The sequence below is a fragment of the Xenopus laevis genome, chromosome 3L (assembly GCF_017654675.1).
Source record: "Xenopus laevis strain J_2021 chromosome 3L, Xenopus_laevis_v10.1, whole genome shotgun sequence".
In the NCBI taxonomy this organism is placed as follows: Eukaryota; Metazoa; Chordata; class Amphibia; order Anura; family Pipidae; genus Xenopus; species Xenopus laevis.
The window spans coordinates 134,390,968-134,408,887 of record NC_054375.1 but is presented as its reverse complement, the minus strand read 5'-3'; the positions used below and the strand labels follow the sequence as shown (position 1 = coordinate 134,408,887).

At 43.0% G+C, this 17,920-nt stretch overlaps 1 protein-coding gene across 1 annotated transcript; it reads right to left on the bottom strand.

The window, feature by feature from the left end:
* Nucleotides 1-438: 438 nt before the first annotated feature.
* Nucleotides 439-16,831, bottom strand: ddx56.L (DEAD-box helicase 56 L homeolog; the record flags this gene model as incomplete). The annotated part of the gene is given in 14 exon segments (NM_001091153.1): nucleotides 439-778; nucleotides 953-1,053; nucleotides 1,169-1,274; nucleotides 4,720-4,809; nucleotides 5,455-5,531; nucleotides 11,986-12,080; nucleotides 12,175-12,288; nucleotides 12,562-12,693; nucleotides 12,830-13,071; nucleotides 13,790-13,880; nucleotides 14,040-14,210; nucleotides 14,467-14,621; nucleotides 14,768-14,929; nucleotides 16,757-16,831. Coding segments are annotated over 14 exon segments (1,659 nt in total). The 3' UTR covers nucleotides 439-706.
* Nucleotides 16,832-17,920: the final 1,089 nt, after the last annotated feature.

Genomic DNA, 17,920 nt, shown 5'->3' with positions numbered 1-17,920 from the left:
ATATAAAGCAGCACATGCAGTTGTTGCTGAACATCCCCCTCATATTGCTATATTATAACAGGACAAGTAATTATGACATTTATCACATAAAGCCGTGCTGTCCAACATTTCCAACGTGGTTGGCGACATTTCTGAATGATCAAATGTTTGGAGGATATGTACTATATAAAAAGTATACAAGAAGTCGTATGAGTTACTGGGCAATCTGGATGCACAACCCCCCCCTGGAGGGCCATATGAAGCCTGCAGCTGGACAGCACTGATGTAAAGGACATAAAAAACATTACTACTACTTCTCTGGGGGAACTGAAGAAGGGTAACAGTCAGAACAATAGAAAACAGTAAAGAAACTAAACTGTACACAATTCACTGTCCAGACGAAATAAATAGTTAAAGATTTACACACAGCGTAGAAAATGGAGGTGGCTCAGGGTTTTTCTATGTCTGAAGAATGTACTTGCTGTTGGTTGCAGAGAGACAAAGGGATTCTAAGAGAAATGTTGATTGATGAGTGAACATTATGTAAGCCTGGGACATACATTGGGCATTACTTTAATTCCTGAATGTTGCAACAAAGCGCTAATCTGCACATATTTTGCACCCAGCATTTCAGGATGGATCTGATATCCTTGTCCTTTAACATCTCCACACATTTCCCCACTGGTCCTGCTGGCAGAGTTGTCACAAAAGGCCACAGTAGAAGATCTTACTCAGGTTTTCTCTTACTTTTGCTCTTTGCATATTTAAAGCTACGCAGTGGGTTCTGTCCCCTTTGGAACTGTAAATGAAAAAAGCAAGGCGTCAGATTGAGGCATGCACTGAAAGACAGCGCTGTGTTTGTGGCAGTCATTTTTAAAGTTTCATAATTATAAAAACAAAGAATATTTTTTTTTTTTTTTTTTAAAAAAAGAGCATTATTTGTAAGTGAGGACATAGTGTCAGAATTACCCACCTTTGACCTTGTGCCCTGGAATCCAGAGCTTCCAGCATTAGGCCTTTTCCTCTTTCTTTTCCTGTTATGGAGATCAGCAACTGCACGCAGGGTTGGGGGAACTGTAGACAAAAAAGAAAGTTAAAAGGAAGTAAAGTCATCAGGAGAGCGATTAAAAGCTACAAGCAGGGCAGAAAAGCTAGTTACGTTTATATGGCTACACAGAGTAATACGTACTGAGGTAGTCTGGGACATTCTTGAGATGTGGTTTGACAATTGCAGGGTGCAAGGGCTTATCATGTCGCAAAAGTTGGAAATCTCGGGGGTTATCCTCAAAATAAGTCTGCGGAGAACAAGAGGAATTATAGAAGATACACCAATGACAGGGAGGCTGGATAACACAGGAAATGAGAGATATGGAAGTTAAAGTAATACCATATGAGAACACTTTTTGGTCTTTCTAAACACCTCCGTCTGAGCTTTAATATATTTAAGGTTTAAAGGACATGTAAAGGCAAAAAATATTAAAATCCCATTTTTACTTTCTTTAATGAAAAAGAAACCTATCTCCAATATACTTTAATTAAAAAATATGTACTGTTTTTATAAGAAACCTGACTGTATGCAGTGAAATTCTCCCTTCATTTACTGCTGTGGATAGGAATTGTCAGACGGTCCCCAACTGCTCTGCAGGGAAACAATCATACTTATGAACAGCAGGGGGAGCCCCCGCCTTACTTCCCAGCCATGCAGAACTCAAGCAGCTTTGTTTGTTTCCCTGTAGAGCAGTCACGACTGTGTAGAGATTTGTATTGGATTTTAGTTTGGCTTTTCAACCCCTTTACTGTTTTCAACTCCAGCTGCAGGGACAAAGATCATGGAGCCAGATTTAAACAGATAAACTGGGATTCTATTTGGAGGATATTTTGCTGCAGCCACTTGTTCTGCAGAGCTGGAGAAAGTTTGTAACAATACAAAAACTATAAAATCCACATTAGATTACATGACAACACAGGACCCAGTGCAGTCTGTATATTCTGATTATTGATCAGTCTTGCTGTATCAGCTTCTGGCAGATATTATTTGACTTGTGCTGTTTTGATAATTTATGACGATCCCTAAGCAGCCCAGACCACACTGAGCATGTGCACAGTCTTGGTCTTGCAAAGATGTTTAACAAAGTTACAAGATGGCGATACCCTGTGGCCAACTTTGAAATAATAAATAATTTGTTTTATTAGGCTTGTCGTGCAGTAAGTTCATGTTTAGTATACAAAATACAGCATTTCTAGCCTTATTCTATTTTAGACTTTTCTTCCCCTTTAAAGGTAATGTAAGCCCTCAAAACAAATTAAATGTGAAATTGCTCAGTGAGCCTTCCTGAGCACTTTTGCAGTTTATGTTATCTTTCAAGATATTGGTAGTTTCTACAATACTATTTTAATTAACCTGATACAACAGCATAAACACGCTCTTCATTTCGTCTGACTGGACAGTATAATATTAGTGAAAAAAAGAAAGTCGTGTGATGTTGCTCTGCTTAGAAATGATCAGAGAAATATCAGATGACTCTTCTCTGCTCACTAACTACATTTTATTAGACTGTGTAAAGTTCTCCAAAATGGTGGAGCTGTTTTATAATGGAATGACTGATACAATGATTGATGAGGAACACCCTAAACCGGTTGTGACAAACGTAATGTTCAGTTAAAAACTTCACTGAAACAAGGAAGTGTTGTTTTTGGAATGCAATAACATATAATTGCAAGTATTTACTTGCCATAGTTAAATGTTTCCAAATAGTGTATACATGGGCCAAAACAATTGGAATAGACTGGAAATGTTGAGAGATCATCTCCTTTATTTTTATAGCTCCAACATATTCTGCAGAGCTTTATAGAGATTATATATCATTCCCATCAGTCCCAGCCCGTAGAGCTTACAGTCAAAGGTCTCTATCGCATTCGCTATGGCCAATTTTATCAGGAGCCAATTAAATCTGCCAATATGGTTTTTGGAGTGTGGGAAGAAACCAGGTGCAGGGAAAGCATACAAGCTACTTGCAGAGAGTGTAAGTATAAATTCTGCTCACACATGGATTGGTGGAAGCTTCTTTGCATTGGATCTTAAAACCTATACTACCGGACAACCGACTTAGATTTAAAGGGCAACCACATGCTGAATGGTTTATTTTCTTTTTCCAGTTATTCAGTTCAGTCATTTGGTGGTTGAAGCTGCAAAGTGCTACACTTTATACGTTGTTGGTCATCTTTCTACAGCCTGTGACGCTGATCATTTGGATTACATGGTTTCTGATTCAGTTTGGGGGGGGGGGGTACTGTGAGATCGGCTGAATAAAACGTTAAAAGCTTTTACGTTCTCTTATTATTATTATTGTTTTCATTGCAGAGAGTGTACTGGATGGAAAAGAACCCCAATTTAAAAAGGCAGCAGTATTACGCTAAGTGAATAGATGAGTAAATCAGGCCGGAGTGTTTTAGGGAAAAAAAAAGCTTAGACCTGATGTACAGGGGTGACATATTGAATCATTAATTTAATCGTAATAGCATGAAATAATAATGGCATTATTTACACAGAATCCCCTATTCAGTGATAGATTGGTGGGCATAGTCAACCAGACGTTTTTTTTTTAAACAGCAAAGATACAAATAGCAGTATCCTATAAATGGAGCGGGAGCTCCCCCTTCTGGCCATTAAATACTACTGGATGTTGTACTTCAAACCAACATCTTAGGGTTTACTTAGCCAAGATGTCAGTAACACACTACATGGTTTTCTATATATCGGCACGATTTATGAATCTAAATAATTTGTTCTGATAATTTTCATTTCCATTAACTGTGCAAAAAGCAGAGTCTGACATATGAAAGGAACTAGCTTCCTAACAGTACTAAGCAGCAGCCAATGTTTTATCAAGGGAAAGGAACATATATGTGTGTGCAGGTGTTGCATCTGCTCTGTTGTATTGTGGCACCTGTACTTTCACATTACTCATAAGGAAGATTCTAAGTAATTACACAATATTCAGCTCTGTTATAAAATGGTTCTATGCAAAGGTTGAAATACAAGATAAGAAGGCATCTATTCTAGATAACTGGTGGGCTAGAGAGAAAGGAGCCAGATTGACTCAGTCTATGATGGCACTATCCTATATGCAGCCTTCAAATCTATTTGTTGCATAAGGATGATCAGCCATCCACAGCCTGCACTGTGAACCAGGAACTGCCACAGGCTCTCTGGTGTTAATCACGATTACAAGCCATTATCCTTTTTAGCCAAAAGATTTTCGGGGCGATAGATACACAAGAGTACTGTGGCACATAATATTCATGCATTTACTGCATCCTTTGTCTTCCTTTCACCCCTTTCTCCTGACCCCGATATATACTTCTCTGCTCACCTTTTTCAGTATTTCCAACTTTTCACTCTCTCTCCATTTTTGCTGTGCCCCTCTCATGACTTCCCTTATTTGGTCTCTTCCCTGGTCAGTTTCCTTTTATTTCCCAACAAATGCCCATTTTTGTACACTTTTCTACTCTATTTCACAGCATTTCACACTGTTTACTGCTGGGCCAGAAGGAGGGACTTACTCTTTGGCCCGAGTCAAAGATTAGATAATACTAGGGGTTTATCCAAACCTGCAATCCATGCCAGAAGTGATCTTTAACCCTGCCTGATAGGTGGCCAACTCTTCCTAAAGGCGACTATTTCAGTGGATTGGAAACACAGTTTAGTACTGTATATCTGGTGCCGATGCACAATTTTACCTTAAGTTTTTCCGAGTTGAGCAGCTCCTCTTTTATCTCTTTTAGTCGGGCTTCTTTAATGGCTTGTTTGGTTACTGACCTCATTGCATCCTAGGGGGTGAAATTACACCACATATCAACATTACATTTTGCAATACTTCATACTTAAAAACGAATTCTCAGAAAAATATTTGCAGGCTTGAACAGTATGCTTGCAGAAATTGTGGGCCTCACAAGTTGCATTGCAAGAAAAGCCATAAAGACATTCACTGTTGTAGAATCTAAGTAGAATATTTAAAGATTGTTTACCTGACACTAGGAAGTTGATGGGTACTATGTGCTTATCAGAAAAAAGTGCTACAGTGCTATCAGTGATAGGTTAATTTAACAGACCTTTAAGCAGAAAGAAATATCATGATGTCAGATTAAGGTCCTGCGGAGATTAGAAGCAGTTTTTTTTATGTTGGATAAAATGCTCTCATTAGGATTAGTGCTCAAACAAGTGCATACAAGGCATGCCAACATTGCACACAAAAAACTGTACAGCATCTACAAATTGTTGAGTATATTTGCATTATCACTTGCTCAGTATCATCCAGGACACGAAGCTTTTAAAAAAAATTGTGCGCTTGCAACTGTGTTGCCATTCTCCTTTCTAGCCTTTTTCTTTTCGGCAAGGTCTCATTAGGACATTTGTCGTAGCTGCGGGAAGACAGAGGTTCCAGTTATATGTAAGTATCCCTGATCAGAACTAACCCGGCAACGGTAACGAAAGCCCTCAACCTCCTCCATGCAAAAACGATATGGCTTCAGTACATATTCATCAGGCACACCTACAGAAAGAAAAAAAAAAAAAAAAAGAATTGTATAAGGCACGGTGAAGATACATGATTTTTGAATTATTACCAAGTGTCCTGCCTCTTGAAGGATGGAGCTTAACCCCATCGCTCCGTGTCCTCCTTAGACGACAGATAAACATGATTCTTTGTTATTGATGCCATAGGCAAATTCTTGGCTTTGGCTCATACTGGGAATAATTAATGCCTTTACGGTAGAGGTTACTGCACACTCATCCTATATACATCCTGCTGGAGGGCTCCTTGTTCTCTAAATGTTTGTGTGTATCTTTATCTATATATACATCAAAACTTCAGCTGGGTGAAATAGATAGGAGTTGTAGCTCACGTTTTGAGAAAGTGGTTCTGAATGCGATATACATAGCAGGTGTTTATAATTTGAGGGGCATAATAGTATATATCTATATATCTCTCTAACTATATCTCTCTCTATATCTATATATTGCTTATTCTGGTAATTCAGCTCATCCATATACTTGCAGCTGCTATATACTGCTTATTCCGGTAATTCAGTTTATACCACTACTAGTAATTGTTAACTCCAATAACTTTTGTCTGTTAGGCCAACTCTGCTTTAGTGCTTCTGATAAATATCTCAAACACACATCTGTGTCCACTCCTCAGCGAACAAGAGATATTTTTATAGCCCCAAACCTGGTTCTGGTGTCTTTGAAACTCTGTCCTTTAATAGCTGGTTAATTGATTAATCAGTCAATTAGGCTCTGTTTTTTTCGATTAGCTACATATAAATTCAGGCCCAGTATAGGGGATGGCACGAGTGCCAATATTTCACAAGTGCTTCGAAATGACAGTTATACAAGGCAGTTGGACAAGGCAAAAGGAACTGAATTCCCCTGTAAACAACAGCGAATCAACTGGGATAAGAAAACAGATTTGTTTGTACCTGCTAGTTTGTTACTTCTTACTCCAAAATGCTTTATCCTGTGTTTCTCCTCCTTTCACTCTCATGCTTCATAAAACATTTTGCACCACCTCCCCTCATCAAGTCACAATGCTATACAAATCTCAGCCGCTCTACTTTCCTCTCCACAAATGTTAGAATTGATACAATAGTTTCTAATATTCCAGAGATGCTGCTGAGAAATGGATCAACTAAATGTTGCAAAATTGTAACAGTTCTGAATCTGCACCTGAATTACTGAGCTGCCAGACTCAAACACCAGAGACAGGGACATTAAACTTTAAACTTAGATTTTGGGAAAACAGTAAAAAAAATAAAATAATGGAAAGTAATTGAAAACAGTCTTTATTTCTGGGGAACAATCTAAAAACAACTAAATTGAAAAAGTGTTTGGAGGGTGAACAACAGCTTTAACAACCCTTCTGTCTCTAAACTTCTTTCACTTACCTCCTCCCTAGGCTTATCTTTGTGCTCAGACTCCCCCTCTCACACCAATGGTAACTCTGGATCTCGTATTTACCAGACTCTGTTCAACCACCAATTTTACTAACCGTTTCTCCTCTCTGATCACAATATGCTCACATTTCAACTCTCACCTCACCCCCTGCTATTCCCCAAACATGTACCTACTGTGACTTGCAAGCTGTAGACGTGTCACATCTCTCTTCTTCCTTTGACTCTCTTCACTCTAATATCTCGGCCATCTCTTGTCCTAATGTGACTACTTCTGTCTACTATAGCACACTCACAACTGCCCTTAATGAGCTTGCTCCTGCAAAAATTAACCATGCTAGACCCAAACCACTTCAACCTTGGCATACTGCTCATACAAAAGCGCTCCAAAGACACCAACGTGCACTTGAGCGTCGCTGGCGCAATCCCGCTCAAAATCAGCCCTGTGCTCCTTTAACACCAGCCTTTTCCGAGCCAAACAAACATACTTTACTTGTTAACTCCCTTTCTAAAAAACCGGCACACCTTTAAAGGAGAAGGAAAGCTATGGAGGCATTTTATTGCCAATAGATTAGCTGCAATAGTGCAAGCTAGAATGCTATATTTATTCTGTAGAATGTTTTACCATACCTGAGTAAAAAGCTCTAGAAACTCTGTTTGTTTAGGATAGGAGCTGCAGTATTAACATGGTGTGACATCACTTCCTGCCGGAGTCTCTCCCTGCTCTGGGCTCAGATTACAGTAGAGAAGGGAGGGGGGAGGGAAGAGGAGCAAACTGAGCATGCTCTTGCCCAGGGCAATGAGGTTTAAGCTGAAGGCAGGAAGTCTGATACAGAAGCCGCGATTATTGATGTATGGCAGCGCACTCCAGACCACATTCAATAGTCACCAACACCGCAGTTGCTTGTTAAAAAGATAAATTTTATTTGAACATTAGGCTAGAAAGCGTCTGAGGTCTGACGCGTTTCGTGTTCACACACTTCCTCAGGTCTCTGAGGAAGTGTGTGAACACGAAACGCGTCAGACCTCAGACGCTTTCTAGCCTAATGTTCAAATAAAATTTATCTTTTTAACAAGCAACTGCGGTGTTGGTGACTATTGAATGTGGTCTGGAGTGCGCTGCCATACATCAATAATCGTAACTTGGCGTTTATTTCTTGGCGACGGACTTGGGGCGGCTGCACCCAGGTCACAGCAGAAATCCGGTAAGCTAAATACTAAATTGAAGATTGGGGCTATCGCAGTTGGGGACGATTTTTCTCTTTCTCCCCCCTTCCTTAAGCGAGAGGCTCGGGGCAATTGGCACCTGAGCCAGTTTAACTTAATGGTGAGAAAGATTTGAAGTTAACAAACATTATCGAATAAGCCTATACCGGATTTCACAACTCTCTGTATGAGTGTGAAATAAATTAATTATCATTAATCTGATACAGAAGCCCATGTGTACACAATAGAAGGAAAGAAATGCTGTGTTTCTTTTGACAGAGGACTCAGAGCAACATTACTTTGGGGGTTTACTGGTATATTTAGATGGACCTTTCTGATAAGGCTTACTTAGTTTTAGCCTTTCCTTCTCCTTTAACACTCTCCTTTCCCCTTCTCCACCCACTCCATGCACATTTGTCTCTGCTCAAGATATTGCTGAGCACTTCAAAAACAAAATTGACACTATCAGAAGTAACATAACATTACTCAACCCCCCTAGGCTTCCACCATGCTCCCTCCACACTCCCCAGTCTCTCCTGTGCTCCTTCACCCCTGTGACTGATGAGGAAGTCTCAAAACTACTACTAACTCATCTATTTAATCTCTCGCTCTCAACTGGACTGTTTCCTTCTCCACTAAAACATGCTCGTCACCCCATTCTGAAAAAACCCTCTCTTGATCCCTCCAAACTTGACAACCTCCGACCTATATCTCTGCTACCTTTCATCTCTAAACTACTTGAGTGCCTAGTCTACAACCGACTAACCTCATTCATCTCTGACAATAACCTGCTGGACCCCCTACAATCTGGTTTTAAACCACAACACCACGCTGAAACTGCCCTGACCCGGCTAACTAATGACCTTTTCACAGCTAAAGCCAACAATCATTTCTCACTACTAATACTGCTTGATCTCTCAGCCGCATTTGACACTGTAGATCCTCCTCCATTCGCTTGGCCTTCGTGACAGAGCACTGTCCTGGTTCTCTTCTTACCTCACCAATCGTTCCTTCAGCGTCTCCTACAACGGAGTAGCATCTTCTCCTCTACCTCTTTCTGTTGGGAGTTCCTCAAGGCTCTGTCCTAGGACCCTTATTATTCTCCCTCTATATTTCCTCCCTCGGCAAATTAATCAGCTCGCATGGTTTCCACTACCACCTCTATGCTGACGATACTCAGATCTATCTCTCCTCTCCTGATCTCAACCCAGAACTCCTAATTTGCGTCTCCTTCTGCCTGTCTACTATCTCTACTTGGAAGTCGAAACGCTACCTTAAAGGGCATGTAAAGGCAAAAAAAATAAAATCCCATTTTACTTTTTTTAATGAAAAAGAAACCTATCTCCAATATACTTTAATTAAAAAATGTGTACCGTTTTTATAAGAAACCTGACTGTATGCAGTGAAATTCTCTCTTCATTTACTGCTGTGGATAGGAATTGTCAGATGGTCCCTAACTGCTGAGCAGAGAAACAATCATACTTATGAACAGCAGGGGGAGCCCCACACCTTACTTCCCAGCCATGCAGAACTCAAGCAGCTTTGTTTATGACGATCCCTAAGCAGCCCAGACCACACTGAGCATGTGCACAGTCTTAGTCTTGCAAAGATGTTTAACAAAGTTACAAGATGGTGACCCCCTGTAGCCAACTTTGAAAGCATAAATTATTTGTTTGATTAGGCTTGTGGTGCAGTAAGTTCATGTTTATATTTAGTATACAAAATACAGCATTTCTAGCCTTATTCTATTTTAGACTTTACATGCCCTTTAAATTAAACCTCTCTAAAACGGAAATGGTTCTCTTTCCTCCAACTAACACAGTAACAGCCAGGAAGTATCCATCATAGTTAACAATTGCACCCCATCTCCCCAGGCCTTGGGGTTATCCTAGATTCTGCCCTGTCCGTCACTCCTCATATCCAGTCACTTATTAAATCATGTCACTTCCACCTAAGGAACGTATCCAAAATAAGATCATTTATCACCCAAGATGCTGCCAAAATTCTTATTCACGCTCTCGTCATATCACGGCTAGACTACTGTAACTCTCTTAATTGGCCTTCCCCTCCAGAGACTGTCACCTCTCCAGTCCATAATGAACACTGCTGTGAGGCTCATACACCTCAGCAACCGCTCCTCCTCTGCCTCGCCATTCTGTCAATCCCTGCACTGGCTTCCTCTACCTTTCAGAATTCAATTCAAATTAATGACCCTGACATTCAAAGCACTTCATAACTCTGCCCCACCCTACATCTCTGAACTCATCCCTATATACTCACCACAAAATTCATGAAAACAATCCCAAGAGCATGCATGTTTGTAGTAAAAAAATAGTTTATTAAAAAGTATCAAAAAATGTCCCCACATGGCCTAACGTGTTTCATGCGTACCTAGCACTTAGTCATAGGCAATAGGCCTACAATATGGTTACTTTATTGTAAATTTATGCAAAAGCCCTACTTGTCCCAGCCCATCTGTAACACTTCCTACTCGCTGAAATCTTTGTCTGTGCAGGGGAGCCGGTGGCACTCAGCACACTGTACTGTAGGACAGGAACCAATCAGCCGCTAAGCTGACCTGATAAGGAACTGAAGCCTGGCTTTGCTTGTCTGACTCCAGGGCTATGATTGGCTGTCCCCCCCCCCTCCACTGGGCTGGCAGGGACTGTTAGGACACGCCCACCCCTCATTTGAAATATGGACAGGGACCAGTAAACAGGGGCTATATTTACAGATCATTTTTAGCAGAATCTGACACCAACACCACATATTCATAACTGCTTACAAAATTAGTCTTTTTTCATTCATCCTATGTGTCTCCTTTAATAATGCAACATTTCTTCCCACCAAACAGAATGTAACTAAAATAGGGTGCATAACTGGTTGGTTTGAATAAAAGTACAAAAAACACTGATCCAGAGTATATCAAATTACAATCTTTTCATGGGTACAGTCCCACTCCACTACTTTAGATGGATTAGCTCTGTCTCCATCTCTGGATGAAGCCACCTTCTTTCTACCACTTAATAAACAACATCTAAAGAGTTTGCTTTATGGTTTGTTGTCAGACCTGCCAACCTCCAAATACCGTGTGACCTGGCACAAACTAGAAAATGTAACTTGACCTCTGGAATCAACCAGGGTTACAATAATTAGATTTCCACACTGCACCGGAGTACCATCGCAAGGTGCCCACAGGCCACCCACATAGTTGGTAAAACAGAGTATGCGACAGGTACCCGCCCTGGTGCAGGATTCTAACGTATGGTCCCTTTACATGAGCAAATAAGCACCTCTTCTTCAGTGTAAAGCCACTTGGCCAGTCTATCATTATAACAGAGATCCACTAATCCCTTTATTAGTTGTTACCCTTCTCTGGATGCTCTCTAGTGCCATAATGTTTTTTGCATAATAAAGACCATAACTGCACTGCATACTTCAAACAAGACCTTACCAGAGGTTTTTAAAGGGTAAGAATTATCCTAGCAATCTATCCCCATGTAATAAAAGGTGCTAAACCTGCCCAGGTACCGTAATCCAGAGCAATTAATAAAATGTTTGCTTTCAAACAGGTGACCAGTAAACGCTACCTGCTTATTGCTTCTACAGATGAGACCTTTAGCAAACAGTCCTTTTATTACATAACCCTGTATAATCGCTTAAATACAGAGCAATATTTTGATGGCCCTTTGTTACGCTGATTGACTGATGCTGCCTACAATTATTAATGTTCAAACTTGCTTAATTTTTCTTCCCTCTTGAACTTGGGTTTGCTTAGAATAATATCACCTATGGAACCTGTGACTATATGAAAAAAGTAAGGTGATATTAGATAGGTAATTCACTTACCACCACCTAGTGCCTCCTCAACCCCAGCCAGAAGGGGGAGCTCGGTGTGTGCCACAAAAGTAAGAGCTACTCCAGGATTGTTAGCACGAGCAGTTCTGAAAAGAGAAAGCATTAAGTAGAGCTAACAGAAATTACTAAAAAAAAGTATCACAGAGATTAAAGCGAAGATGTTGGGAGCCATACAAGTACCTGCCTGCACGATGTATATAGGAATCAACAGACTGGGGGAAATCAAAGTTTAGTACTGTGGACACATTCTGGAAATCAATGCCCCGGGATACGCCGTACTCCTTATCTTGGCCTCTGCGTGAGAGAAAAAGACAGAATAACTGGGGTAGAATGACTACAACATCCAGCCGAGATGTGCTTATGGAGGAAAGCAGAGAATAATTAGTCTGCGAATGGACAGTACTAGAAGAATAAACAGGCCCAAGTGTTGTCTAAAAACTGCATGGTACACTGGGCTAGCATTCGGTCACATCTGCTAAACAACAGGTTTGGTATCCCTGAGTTAGAACAATGCAACAGTGATTGCTGAAGTGCAAACAAACAAGTAAGGAGAGGTTATGTGCTCACTTTTGTCCTCTTCCTCCTTTCTTCTTCCCCTCTCCCCTCCTTCCTTTCACAGAGGGATCTGCAAGGGATTGTTCATCAGTGGCAATAATGTAATCGTAGAATCCCTGGTTAAACTGACTGATGATGTGACACCTGCCGAAGATCAAAAACCAGCAGACATTAAGGATAAGCCCCAGATATACCCCTGGATATCACTCAGTTCTACAAATTCAAGATGCCTGCATGGAATATTCCCAGCTAGCATCATACTGGACAGGAGAGTTTTTACCGTGAATGGATTGGGAGCTCAGAGTTGAGGACACAGGCTGGGATACTGAACTGCTCCAGGAAGAGCTTGAGGCGATAGCTCCTATCAACCTCATTCACAAAGATAATGGTTTTCCCTCGAACAAGAGAGAGTTTCAGCAAAGTGTAGAGCAGCAAGAACTTGTCCTCTTCCTCACACTGGATGTGGTACTGAGTAAGCTGAGACGAATCAGGGAGCTGGGACTCCTCCAGTTTAAGGGTCACCTTAGGATATAAAATAGGATGGTATCAGGAATGGTAGAGCACAGAACTGCTGTTGCGGATGTTTGAGGAGCAATATAGCTCAATGCCTAGAAAGCCACTATATTGTTAGGAAAATATGTTCAGCTGATATGGAACAGTGTGAAAATAGTAGTTATGGATTTCTTTTTTTATCCTTTCCTAAAAATCTACCCACAGCCAATTGTAAGATAGGATTTGAATAGGTGGCCTGGAGACTAGGCATTGCCTTAAGGTCTGTCGCCTGACTAGCAACCTGCCGAGAGCAAAGTTAAATATGCATTAACCAAAGCAGAAGTGGGTAATCCACACAAAGTGGACAGAATCTATTAATAAAGATTTGGGGTTGTAATTGATCACATATTAGGTGCTCCTCATATCGAGCTGTGACATGCCATTAAAGAGTCAGATCTACCATGTGACAAATCGATGTCTCAGTGGAGCCACCTACAGATGTATGCCTCAGTTACGGTCACATTAACCACACTAAAGCGGAAATATCATTAAAAGATGCAAAGTTTGCTCAGGTCTAGTAACCTGGACATGCCTGCACTTATACCTATTGAGCACAACTGCAGATGTACACAGACTCAACACAAAGGAGAACGACAGAGAACACATACCAGGTGTCTAAAACCAAAACCTCCCCCCCCCCCCGAGAGATATTTGGGGAATATTTTAATGTAATAGAAAAACTACTTACAGGATTGTGCAGGACAAGTTCTTTTAGGGCCTGAACATCCTCGCTGAATGTAGCAGACATAAGGAAGGACTGGAATATCTTCGGAAGCTGGCTAAAAATACAAAGAGAAGGGTTAAAGCCCTCTGAATAACTGCAGTTGTACAACTTCATGTCTTGTTGTGCTTCATACACACACACACGTGAAGTACCATGCAATTTGGGGTTCTCACACTACTGAAGTCAACCCATCCTTGTTAAGAACACATCTTACCAAAGTAAGTTTTTTAAATCCTCCTCAAAGCCAAAAGAAAAGATAAGATCAGCCTCGTCTATCACCAGCGCCTGCAAAGTATCCCGTACGCAGATCGTCTGCTGTGTTATGTGGGTCAGCACTCTGGAGGGAGTCCCGACTACAATGTCGGGTTTCTCCATCAGGATAGGTCTAGAGAAGCCATAGAGACAGCTAGTGAGCCACAGAGATAGACTACTAGTGTTTGTGTAAGAAGAGAACAATTCGATACAAAGTAAATGTAACAATTTAATACACAAAGATTAATTAAATATAAGGGAACCACAATTAACATAGGCAAAAATCAACAGCTGTAGCAAAACTTAATGTCTATCACTGCTCTGCAGCACAACATAAGAAACAAGTCACGTAGTATTCTAAACATGGAGCCACCACCCTCAGCACTCACCTCTGAGCAGAAATGTCTGCTTGGCCAGAGATATCAGCAACTTTAATATCCCGTGCGCAATACACAGTTAGCTGTCGGATCATTTGCTGAACCTGCTGACCAAGCTCTTTGGTGGGAACCAAAATTATAACCCGAATGGCCTGTTCTGATACCATCTGTTTGGGGAGAAAAGAGTAAGCCATAATAAAATATAGATCCATCACTATGTCATGGTTATGAGCGCTGGTACAAGCCATTGTTACTTTATGTTTTTATTAATACAACCATTGAACTTTTATGCTGCCAGCATGTGTGAACCTACCATTTTTGCCTGAAGGAGATTCTGGATAATAGGAATAGAATAGGAGGCCGTCTTCCCTGAACCTGTCCTGGCACGAGCAAGCAGGTCCTTCCCCTCCAGTGCCAATGGTATGGCTTTCTCCTGGATCAAAGTTGGCTTGGCCCATCCTAAATCTGCTATTGACTGAAGACAGAATTTAACATTTATTGCATATAGCTCCATTGATACACGCATGTTAGTAATATTACACAGAACAGAATTCTCTTATTGCATGGATTTCCAGTGCGGGGCTCCTCAAATTCTTAACTACAAGAACTAACTCTCCCCACAGATAAAGCTTGTCGTTTTTATACTTTTGATTCTCAGTTGTCCAACTGCAGTAGAACATTGGTTTGGGACCTCTTCAGACAAGAGGCCTAACTATAGAGGAAGCAAATTCTGTTATGTGCTGGGAGGTAGGGATACTGGAGGGGGGGGCAAGTAGGGGCCCTGCAAGGGGGGGGACACAAGTAGGGGCCCTGCAAGAGAGGGGGGGGATAAGTAGGGGCCCTGCAAGAGGGGGGGGGACAAGTAGGGGCCCTGCAAGAGGGGGGGGGACAAGTAGGGGCCCTGCAAGAGGGGGGGGACAAGTAGGGGCCCTGCAAGAGGGGGGGGACAAGTAGGGGCCCTGCAAGAGGGGGGGGGGGACAAGTAGGGGCCCTGCAAGAGGGGGGGTGACAAGTAGGGGCCCTGCAAGAGGGGGGGACAAGTAGGGGCCCTGCAAGAGGGGGGGGGACAAGTAGGGGCCCTGCAAGAGGGGGGGGGGACAAGTAGGGGCCCTGCAAGAGGGGGGGGGACAAGGAGGGGCCCTGCAAGAGGGGGGGGGACAAGGAGGGGCCCTGCAAGAGGGGGGGACAAGTAGGGGCCCTGCAAGAGGGGGGGGACAAGTAGGGGCCCTGCAAGAGGGGGGGGACAAGTAGGGGCCCTGCAAGAGGGGGGGGGACAAGTAGGGGCCCTGCAAGAGGGGGGGGGACAAGTAGGGGCCCTGCAAGAGGGGGGGGGACAAGTAGGGGCCCTGCAAGAGGGGGGGGACAAGTAAGGGCCCTGCAAGAAGGGGGGGGACAAGTAAGGGCCCTGCAAGAGGGGGGGACAAGTAGGGGCCCTGCAAGAGGGGGGGGACAAGTAGGGGCCCTGCAAGAGGGGGGGGACAAGTAGGGGCCCTGCAAGAGGGGGGGGGACAAATAGGGGCCCTGCAAGAGGGGGGGGGACAAGTAGGGGCCCTGCAAGAGGGGGGGGGACAAGTAGGGGCCCTGCAAGAGGGGGGGGACAAATAGGGGCCCTGCAAGAGGGGGGGGGACAAGTAGGGGCCCTGCAAGAGGGGGGGACAAGTAGGGGCCCTGCAAGAGGGGGGGGACAAGTAGGGGCCCTGCAAGAGGGGGGGGACAAGTAGGGGCCCTGCAAGAGGGGGGGGACAAGTAGGGGCCCTGCAAGAGGGGGGGGGACAAGTAGGGGCCCTGCAAGAGGGGGGGGACAAGTAGGGGCCCTGCAAGAGGGGGGGACAAGTAGGGGCCCTGCAAGAGGGGGGGACAAGTAGGGGCCCTGCAAGAGGGGGGGGGGGGGGGGACAAGTAGGGGCCCGGCAAGTGGGGGGGGACAAGTAGGGGCCCTGCAAGAGGGGGGGGGGACAAGTAGGGGCCCTGCAAGAGGGGGGGGACAAGTAGGGGCCCTGCAAGAGGGGGGGGGACAAGTAGGGGCCCTGGAAGGGATTGGGGGCTGGTAGTGGTAGGGCTCCAGTAAGGCAGCCTAAAGCAGTTTCATAAAGTATGTCTAATATCATTACTAGCCCAAACCAATGCTAGAGAGATTTAAAGACACAGAGTGTCAGCCTGTCAGAGTCTTCCTGAAGTAGAAAGTCAGCATTCACCTCCCCCACCGAAACGTCCGGGTTTGTAGGCTACTACCCCATAGTTATGGAACCTCCAAATTTTCTAGATCATAAGTCTCCCTACTCAGACCCAAAGTGATCCATTACCTTCAGGAGACGGTCGTCTAGTCCCAGTTCGTGGAACTGCAAAGCAGCCATCTACACGTGTGTTCCGTGGAGGACTGAAACCATAGAGAGGAAAGACAGACCGTCGAGGAGTGTAGAAAAAAAAATGCAGTCAGGAACGGAAAGAGCGGCTCTAAACAGTCACCATAGAGGCCGAAGTGTTAGGCAAGAGCGAAATAATTAACCATAGAGATGGGGTGGGAGAATGTCTTTTATCATTTATAGCGTCTCGTTTGGGCAGTATGTTATTATTGTAGGCTGTGAGACACTGATGCCTAAACTGAAATACATGACAGCTGATTGAGACTAACAACATACGATTTGGGGTAATTCCCATTTGTTTCTTGGATACTTGTACAAACCCAGTCCATTGAGGCTACATTTGGGATTGGAGGGAACATGTTTTCACTGATATGCCTAGAACTTAAAGGGGAACTAAACCCATAGTCACTGGGGTGAGCCAATTCCTGTCACCCAGACAGAAAAAGCTGTATAATAAAAGTTATTTCAAATTAAATTAAATCCAAATTATATTTTCTATTAAAGCATTCATAGCTGTTGTAAGAATCTCAGCTGTCAATCAAATATTGCCTGCCCTTCCTCTATGTCTATGTAGCCAGGACATGGGGATGGACATCAGGCCCCCCATTCTGGTGCACAAACAAGATTCTGAGATGATACAAGGCTTGTCTTAATAACAGTGTCCACAAAATGGCTCCTGCCTACTTGTTGTAATAATGAATTCCCAGACTGAAGGAAACAAGAAATTAAAGTTAATTTTGCTTGACTAATGTGATACAATAGGATTTGGAATTATTATTTTGAGTGACGGGTCCCCTTTAATTTGCTCTCTAGTCGCGGGAAAACGTGTGAAATTGCAGGTCACCCTCAACCCCCCATGAGGAGCAGAAGGAGCCCGGAAGTTTGTTTTTCTTTTTTTTTTTGGGGAGCCTGGGGACCTGAAGTTATGCCATTTTGCTTTAGTGTGCTGCCATTTTGCCTCTATCCCCAGTGCCACTCAGGGAGGGTTCAGCCATTCAGTGAGTACTGCACATGTACCAAGTTTTATATGATACTTTGAAACAGGCAGCAAGAAGGTGGCAGCATTCTCAGTAATGATATGCAGATTTTGGAGCATCAAAAAAA